Raw genomic sequence first — 9,575 nt, 5'->3', positions numbered from 1 at the left:
GTACTGACATTTCTGGACCAATTTCCAATTTCAGAGCTCCCCAGCCACCTTGGCTCCATCCCAGAGCAAGGGCTAACACAGCACCTCAGCTCCAACAGGCTTTCAAATGATGTGCCATAAATCATAGAATGATTTGGGTTAGAAGGGACCTTAAAGATCATCTCATTCCATCCCCTGCCATGGGCAGGGACACCTTTCCCCAGACCAGGTTGCTCCAAGCCCCATCCAACCTGGTCTTGAACACTTCCAGGGATGGGGTAGCCACAGCTTCTCTGGGCAACCTGTGCCAGTGCCTCACCACCCTCACAGGAAATAATTTCTTCCCTACATCCAACCTAAACCTACTCTCTTCCAGTTCCAAACCATTACCCCTTGTCCTGTCACTACAGACCCTGCTAAGGAGTGTCTCTCTTTAAGCCCCTTCTAAGTATTGAAAGGTTGCTCCAAGTCTCCCTGAAGCCTTCTCTTCTCCAGGCAGAACCACTCCAGCTCTCAAGGCTTTCCTCACAGGAGAGTTGCTCCAGCCTCTGGGATGCCCTCAGGGCCATCTTGTCAGGTTCCCATGGACTTACACATGGTTCAGGTTCCTCAGATGGTCAAGAACTTGTCTCCTACAATGGGAAGGACTTAATTCCCCCAGTCCCTGCCTGGAGCTTTAGGGGCTTGAGAGGTGTGGGAAGAGAAATTTCCATGGAAAACTGAGGCACAAAAACTGTTGAATACTTTGTGTCTGTCAGGGAGGCAGCTCGAGGAGCCTCATGTCAGTGAAGACACAACTCCAGGGCCTGACTCGAGTCCAAATTCTTTCCACAGAACGATAACTGGGATCTTTTACGCAATCAAGGACATAATTTCTCCTTCACCTACATATGTTTTCCCAGACTTAACTCCTTCCACGCAGGCTCAGGAACTCTGCTGCAGAAATGCTCTTGGCAAGAGCACCTTCCACCAGCATCCCAGGAGAATTGCTCCCCAAGGAACATCCTCTGCCCCATCAGTTGGCGCCACAGGCGGAACTTGGGATGATTTCCCCCGTGCCCTGGTGCACCTGTGGGTCACTGCGCTGGAGGGAAAGAGAAGCAATGACATTAAACGTGATTTCATTAATTAAAATAAACATCCTGCAGCAACATCCATAGATAACAGACACTGACCAAAGTATAGGTTATTCCTCTATTCCTGTATTAATCCCAGGCTGCAAAGCCCATCGTTTTAATTAAACGCTCCTTAAAGGAAGACAAAAGGATTCTAATGACACGAGAGGGAGCCACGCAATCCCTGCAGCAACAACCTGCACGTGGATCAAGAGGTGAAACTGCTCTTCCTTATATTTAATATAAATCAACCCTCTTTTAGTTTAAACCATCAGCCTTTGTCCTGTTGCAACAGGCCCTGCTAAAAGGTCTGTCCTCGTGTGTTCAACCCTGGCTGTTTCACTCACAACGGTCTTCGAGGTTTTATTCAGCACGACGTGAGAATAATTAATTTTAAAATTGAACTTCAAAAGGTTTCACTGAATTGTTTTTTGATTTCAGTCTGAAGTCAAGGAAATCCCCAGCTGAAAATCCCACAAACTATTTTTAGCGAATAATTTTATAAAGGTATTTCCATTGATCCCAATTCCATCCAAGGCATTGGATCGACACAAAAAGAACAGGGCTAATGTTTTATTTTTATGCAGTTCTTCAATCTGGATAAATTAAATGCTTTTGAAACTAAGCAGCATGTTGAGAAAAGGAAGCTGACTTTAGTTTGAACCACAATTAGATGCTTAATTTGCTATTAGGGATTCGTAGGCATTGTTCAGCAGGAAAGTGGAAATTGGATTTGACCAGTGGATATGGTCACACTGGTGTAGGAGACATTCCTGGAGGGGCTCAGAGTTACAAATGTGATTAATAAACATACCCATGGATTTCACGTGAAAAAAAATGATATGAAAACCATCACATAACACTTGAATCAAAGACCTGGAATTCCCGTCCAAACCAGAGCCCAGGACAGACCACAAACCCTTCCAAACATCATTCCCAAAGAACAAAGTCAACGTCACGAGACAGACACAACTCTAAATTACAACACTTTATTGCAGCATTGGCAAAGGTCAGATTTCTGAAGCTGGTGAAGATCGGGCGGCATTTCTGTATGAAATGTTACAACTTTACAAGTCTCTTCCTACATGCAGAAACCAAAACCAGTGGTAAAAAGGATTTCAAAAGAGCTAGAAAAAAGAATTAGTAGTAACATACAGATGAGCTCCTTAACTCCATGAACTACCTCTACCTGAAAGCAAACAAAACCCTATGCTAATAAATAACAGATTGTCAGAAACAGACCAAGAAACCTCATTTCTACTTAGAAAAAAATAAAAATTCTACTTGTTTCCAGACTTAAATCTCTTTTTTTTTTTTTAACTTTTTTTGTTGGTTTCAATAGACACAGAGGCTTATCAACCCATGAAGATCAACAAGGTATCAACAGGATCCACTCCTTGACATCCTCCTGTTATGCTGACTGGCACGTTTTGGTTTTCAATGATACATACAATGGGCTCAACTATATCCCTGTCCTTAGGCTGGTGTCAGGCTGTTCCAAGCAGTACGAGTCAACACCCCGTGTTCATCAACTTCACTTTCTATTTTAGACCCCAACAGACATTTTACCTCCTTGGCTCTGCAGTTTTCACCCCTCCCCACCCCCTTTCTCGCTCATCTGGCAGCAAAAGGCTCTTCCTTAACCCAAACCGTCCTCGCTGAGGACTGTTTGATAAGTTATCCCACTCGTCAGGGTTTCCTTTTGGATTCTGCTGTTGGCTCTACGTGTTCCTACTGTAGGTTTGCAGCCCCCAAAGAACATCCTTCCAACACCAAGTGCTCCATTTGGAGAGAACGGAACTCGCGGCGAGTTCGGAGCTTTGTTTTCCCGCACGCGGAGCTGCCAGAGGCCTTTCCCGTTCCAGTGCCATCCGTCTGACCTTCAGGCCGATCTCTGCCTTCACCGAGCTGGCCAAGTTCACCACCTCATCCTCGGACTTCTGCTCCCAGGAGAAGATTAACCCTCAACGCGGTTCCCATAACAAAAAGCTTTTTTGGGGGGGTGGGGAGGGAGAGGGGAGGCTGCTCTTTCTGCCCCACGGCCCCAGCCTGTCCCAGGTTTCTGAACGCTCTAGACTGACATGCTGAGATGTGTCCACTGCTCTCGTTTAATCGCTGGAGGACTCCACAACACCAGAGATACAGGACCTAATGAAATGACACCGGCTGCTGGATCAACGTCTCCTGCGGGAAGAGCGGGGAGAGGAAACAGTTCAGTGTGAGAGCACCAAAACCCTGCGAGTCAGAGGCCACCAAAAGCACCTGCCAGTCACTCTGATATCCCTTTACCCTCTAACATAAGGTGCATATTTCTGTTTTCTGCACAAACATTTCAAAAGGCCACATCACCCAAAAGGAGGTGGATAACCTGTGTCTTACCCTCCTGGATGAGCTGCTAAACTATCGAAGCTGAGCTGTGAATTTGTTGAAAAACAAGTTATTTTAAACAGTTTTCACCTTTCTGTGCAGCTTCTTAATACCTGGAAGTACTGCAGGAATGTTACAGAGGGATTTTTACAGGCAAATAATTAGTTAGAACCTTTTTAGAGTCGGCAGTTGTATTAAAATCTTTCATTGTCCCCCATTCATCTCTACCCACAAGAAGTCACCTCTATTTCTCTTAACAACAACTGCCAGTTACTGGACCTGGGCTGGTTTTCAGCTCATTTCTAGACTACAAATTAATAACACACAGCAAGTAAAACTTCAACATTTACAAACCTCCAGGGTGACACACACAGATCTTTTACCATGTAAACACAACGGTTCATGTTTCTTTACACCAGTGCATAAACCTCCAGTGCTTGCTGAACAGTCCTTTCACCTAAACCTGGTTTTTACTGAAAGTCTTGCAAGAAAAATGTTGCAAGGATGTTAACTAGACATAGTAACTCCTGCATTTCTTGTACCAGATGAAGCTTTCACACTAATCCTGTATTTGTATGTGCTGCTTTGCTTTGCTATCCAATATTTGTGTGCTTTATTTACACACACTGTGTATTTTTGCCAGGAAGTCCTGAGTCAGTGCCTCACTAGAACTCACTGCAGAACTGCTTCTATTATTTGGTTTTAAGTACCTTTTAGTGTTAAAATAATGTCACATTACAAATCTTTGTGGCACACTGGGTACCAGGAACACTGGCCGTGTGGTTTCAATAGAAAGGACCCTTAATTAATTTTGGTAGTTTTAGTAGACCTGAGATCTCACTTGCAGAATGCTACAACTGAGAAGAAACTTCAGACATCATTGAATTGCAGGATCATGCTTTTACCTCTCCATTTCCCATTAAAAAGTAATTCTACTGCTGATGGGGAGGGAAGGAGAAGGGCTGGGAGAGGTTGCACGTGTCTAATTTTGTACAAACGCCTCTCACCCAAACCAGGAGCTGCCAGGACACGCTGGTGGCAGGTCAGTGTTTCAGTGGTTACAGAAAGGGGCTGCTGCCAAAAATCTTGGTAGTGGTTTTTCCCAAATCAGGTATTTCACACTTCTGTCTGAACTAGTAAACTTGATCCAAAGCTGTTCTTTGGCAAGGTCAGACTTAGCACACAGCTGTAACTGAAAACATCTTGAGCTCTATGTACAAAAGGACTCAATTTTTTGCAATCTCTCCTCCCTCCACTTCCCTTCCTGCTACTGACAGAGTTATTAATTTGTATAAAAATCACACAGTCAGCTCCTCATTCCACTAAGCATTAACACTGCCCACATACTCTATGTGGTAGAGAAACACACAGAACCACTCTGACCAAACCATGGCTGGAGCAGAAAATGGAACCCGTGAGAACAGACACAAATATCACAGCACAGATTCACTGCCCTGTGAACTTGGGAGAGCTCAGTCAGCAAGACATCACAGTTTAAACTGAGAAGTGCCCAGGAGAACATCACTAATCAAGCCCTTTCTGCACGTTGCTGACATCACAAGATCACAAGAGTCATCTTTTTCTTAACATGAGAGACCTTTGAAGTTAAGATTTCACACTTCTCCCTAATCCCCTTGTGTCCTCCAATCCCAAAGCTCTTTGCATTTCTGCAGTACCTTATTTCTTCATAAATTCCTTCACAAACTTCCTTCTCCCAACACCTCCTCTCCCATCACTCGCTGCTTTGCTTCTCGTGACTAAGCTCAGCTTTGATGCTCTTTGTTCTTTCTCCCCTAATCACATTAACCAAAACCAGGAACATGAAATAGAAAATGCCAAGGTGTCCATGGAATTTCCCAACAAATCTCAGTTCTAAATTTCTGTACTGTGAAGATCACAAATTCAAATAACCCACAAATGCTGGACTCACCTAAGTTAGAGAATCTTAAGAATATGAAATCACTTGCACAGGTTATCTGTTCATCAAAAATAAAATGCTCTGACAAAGTCAAGTCAAAGCCACGGTGTGCAGAGTGGGCTGGGAGCTGGGAGGTGTTTTGGGGATTGGTATTTGGTTTCCAGAGGGCCACAAGACTGCAGGGAGTTTTGTTTGCTTGTTGTTGTTCTTACTTGAAAGAACTCTTAAAAACAGACTCTTTATGAATGAATATGGCTAATAAACACAATTTTGCCTTCCTTCCCCTCTAAACTACAGCTGTGACCAGGTCTCTCTCTCTTTCTGTCTGGCTCAGACTCACACTGATATCTGCAAATGCAGGTTTGGAGCCAAGCCCCTGCTCCCATATCCCACCCTGGACTTTCCTCCCATAAAACAGCTGAAAAGGAGGGTTGGAATTTCTCAGCTGTGTTTAAAAGGCCCATCTCAGTAAGAACTGAATTCAAAGTTTCATTACATAGTATTGGTCAGTGCATCAGCTGCATGACAGGTCATGTATGAGATGTGTTTGTCCAGTAGCTGAAGTAGGAAATCATGTTAAATTCCCATTTTTACTTATTACCTGTACTCTGATTTTTCAGCATTAATGCAATATTATATGATGGGAATATTTAGCTAATAAAATCCCAGCATCCTGTTATTACTGTTATGCTCCATTTTTCTTTATTAAATGGGTTAAAGAGAAATAAGAGTCAGAAGCAAACAGGAGACCTAAAATCACCACTTAACTTGAATATCATTTAGTTTCCAGCTTACACCTGCATCTCCAGAGGGATTCTGGACATAGGCAGGCCCCTCTTTACTATACTTTCAAAGCAACAGTGAATTTTAAAGTTACTGCTTTTAATAAGGAGAGATTCAATGAGATAAAACTCCTCGGTAAGTCCTGCTTCTCTACAGTCAAATTCCTCACTGTAATTATTTTTTTCTTTCTTGGTAATCAATGTTTTTAAATACATTTTATATAATGTGGTTATTTTAATTTCACTTTAAAAATCAAGCCACTTAATGGATCTCAATCCTCTTCAAACAAAGGAAATCCACTTTTTTTGAAGTGAGAGTCTGTTCATAACTGTAAAAGTGTATTTTCATGATAAACCCATCACCAAAAAAAATTACTTGAGTAAATTTTGTGTTTCCTGAAGGTACCAGTTTAACAGCCCAACAAATGCTACAGAACTGGAGGCAAGAGAGAAAATGACTGCCTTCCCTGTGCTGCTGAAGCAAAGCAAGGAACCCTACTTTTAATGGAGTCACAGTAAATTATCTTACACGATTAGCAGGTCTCAAAACCTGAGGCAATTCCGCACAAACAGCAATACACTCCAGTTTTTGACCCAGCCTTTTGCACATACTAAATAATAAGAAATCTGACAAAGCCTGTAAATCTCACTGCATTCACTTCAACATAGAAAAAAGGCACTAACAGATGACAAAGTGAACACTGCAGAAGATTTCTCTCTTGGTTTTTTTTAAATATATAGAGCTAATTGCTTAGCGAGATCCAGTCCTTCAAGGCCAAAAACAAAATAGAACCCAAGGCTGCCTTAATTTCTGAAATCGACTGTTCCAACAGGTAGATTTGGATTTAACTTTCTAAAAGGTGTTTGAAACACGGTGCTTAGGATGTGTTTAGCAACACAAAAGCAAAGGTAAAAACAACCAGTTGATTTCTCGACTCTTAACTCCCTGAAATGCAAGAGAGGCCTCATCCCTACCTTGGCTATGGGGACCGGTCAGCCTGTACACTGGAATCAGCCAGGAAATTTACTTGCTCAGATTATCCCTAATCTCAGGAAATTTAAAATAAAAAATTGCACTCCTTAAGGACAGCAAGTTTTAGTTATTGTTTTAGTTATTGTTGCAGGAAAATAACATCCCAGTTGTCTTCAAATACAAAGAAGCAGCAACACAACACAGCTCACTTATGTAAGTGGTAACATCTGTATTACACGAGTTGGTTCTGCCATGTAGGGATGTGAAACCTGCTGCAAACAGATACTAAAATTAACAGCCCAGTTCCTATTTGCTGCCAGCAAGATACTCCAGTGTCCTCAGAATCCACAGGGTAACTTAACTAAAACATGAGGGTGGTGTGGGCAGAGACTGCAGTGCACCAGGCAAAGGCAGAAGACAATCTTCAATATATCCTAGAAATCAGAAACCCTAAAATGGAGGTGACTATCTATGCCAGTGGGAAGCCACTGGTGGACCCACAGCCTCCAGTAAATAAATCTCTGCTTAAATACCTTTCAGTTGGAGTTAGGAAAAGTAACATTCCCTCACTGCGGGCTGAGATGGCTCAGCTGAGGCAGAGCACTGCAGAACCCAACAAATAAAATATACCTGCTGAAAGAAACTTCCTGCTCTCTGTTCTAAGGAGCTCATGGATTAAAAGGAACAAAGAGCAAATTACATAATATAAAACTACATCAGAATTGGAAGCACGTGGCCCAGCTATTTGAACAGGCAAATGCTACTCAAACTGGACAATGTCTGACCTACTTCACAGTGAAGTCCTGAATTATATTTTCCCCAGAACACCTGAAAACAAAAAGTTTTCTAAAGAACTGCATTTAAAAGAAATCTACGAATATCACATCTACTGATCTGGCTGCTGTATTCAAAGAATAACTGCTGTGTGCTCCTCATGCAGGTTCAAGGCCTTTGGGAAAGATGACAAAGAAGAGAAGATTGCACAGTTATTTATGAAACACCTGCAAGTATTGTGGCAATTCAGTGTAACTGAACAGTCTGTATTTCTAGGACAGCATTAGGCCACAGTGGTATGAAAAAACTAAATGGAAAGTACTGCTTATTTTATTGATTTATATCTGGTTCACTTCTAAAAAGCATTTCTTTTAAATTGCAATCTCTTTAAAAAAAAAGGTGGTGGGGGTTTTTTGTACAAACAGTATCTGTATGGGGTCTCAGAGGAGTGAGTGATCATCAGGACACTATAAAATGACTATAAATGTGTACCACGAAGGTGGCAATGCTGCTGTAACACAGGATCAACACATACATTAACCTATTTGAAGTTTACAAAGACAGAACTATTAGCAGGTAAACCGTCCCTTCCCATGTGCTGCTCCCATCCATCCACCTCCAAAATGAACTTGCAACGAAAGGAGAAACATGAAAGCAAGTCTGTGTTTCACCTGAAACTCCCTCTATTCAAATTTGGGCTGCAGGGTTAATTTAATGATTTATTTGCAAGCTTACTCCGAGTGAGAAAAGCCACTCTGAGATACATTAAAGCCTCAGAACAACTATTAGGCAATCTGGAGTGATTCTTTTTGTGTTAATGTTGGTTTTGGTACACTCTTGCACACCATAAACTGAAAGTTCTCCTCCCCCCTCCCATTTTAACTATATTTACTTTCCATTCAGGGCATCAAATACAGAGGAATAGCCATCAAATTCCCCAAACAGAAAGAGCATAATGGGAATTTCTCGAGATACTCAAAAATACCCTCTCCCCCCTCTCACCAAGAAAGCAGACTTGCATCTTTTCCCCTACAAAAAGAGGCTCAGATTCTACCAATCATTTCACAACTGAAAAATAATCCTCTGGCTTCCGAACCTCTGTCAGGGAGGTATTTGCAGACACATCCAAACCTCTGTCAAGGAGGTATTCACAGCCACTGTGTTGGAAGCACCAAACACTGCTCAGTTTTTTAACAGAATGCTTCAGAATGGAAACGAACAACCAATCCACTCGACCACACAGATCATTATCTGTTTCAATTATGAAGGTAATTACTTGTCTAGAACCAGAATTACCACATTTAAAGGAAGATTGTCCTACCTCCCACCGGTTTTAAAGATTAGATCAGCATTAGGTGCTCCCTTCGGATGCTGGTAACGAGGCCGCCGCTCCCGATTAGTATTTGCTGGAGCCGGACGCTGTGCCAGAGACTGCAGCATTTCTGGAATTGCAGGCAGAAGGAAGTTAAGTACATTTTCTATGCATCTTTTTACAGAGGAATTTACAAGCACATTTCACTGACATTTAGTAAAAGAGACCTTACTTACACTTTGTTATAGAGTTAACACCCCTCAAGTTATTCCACTAGAGATAATTAAAAGTAGTTACTAAATTGCATCGACGGCTTTGACAAACCCAAACTACCCGGCAATATGAACCTGCATTT

General features: G+C 42.1%; 1 protein-coding gene across 3 annotated transcripts in view; it reads right to left on the bottom strand.

Annotated features, from left to right (window-relative positions):
• Positions 1-2,064: 2,064 nt before the first annotated feature.
• Positions 2,065-9,575, bottom strand: part of UPF2 (UPF2 regulator of nonsense mediated mRNA decay) — a 55,904-nt gene continuing 48,393 nt past the window's right edge. For 2 of the 3 annotated variants that reach the window (XM_027728253.2, XM_027728255.2), the window contains exons 21-22: positions 9,230-9,350; positions 2,065-3,278 (exon numbers count right to left, since the gene is read on the bottom strand). In XM_027728253.2, coding sequence (XP_027584054.1) covers positions 3,269-3,278; positions 9,230-9,350 — 131 coding nt within the window. In that variant the 3' untranslated portion in view covers positions 2,065-3,268. Of the gene's footprint in view, positions 3,279-9,225; positions 9,351-9,575 lie in introns of those variants that run through there. The other variant, XM_039386209.1, reaches the window with a different exon arrangement.

Source organism: Pipra filicauda, unplaced genomic scaffold, assembly GCF_003945595.2.
Source record: "Pipra filicauda isolate LSUMZ 115617 unplaced genomic scaffold, ASM394559v2 scaffold119_size3216105_pilon, whole genome shotgun sequence".
NCBI classification, from domain to species: Eukaryota; Metazoa; Chordata; class Aves; order Passeriformes; family Pipridae; genus Pipra; species Pipra filicauda.
The sequence above is the reverse complement of the archived record's forward strand: the minus strand, read 5'-3'. Positions and strand labels throughout refer to the sequence as shown.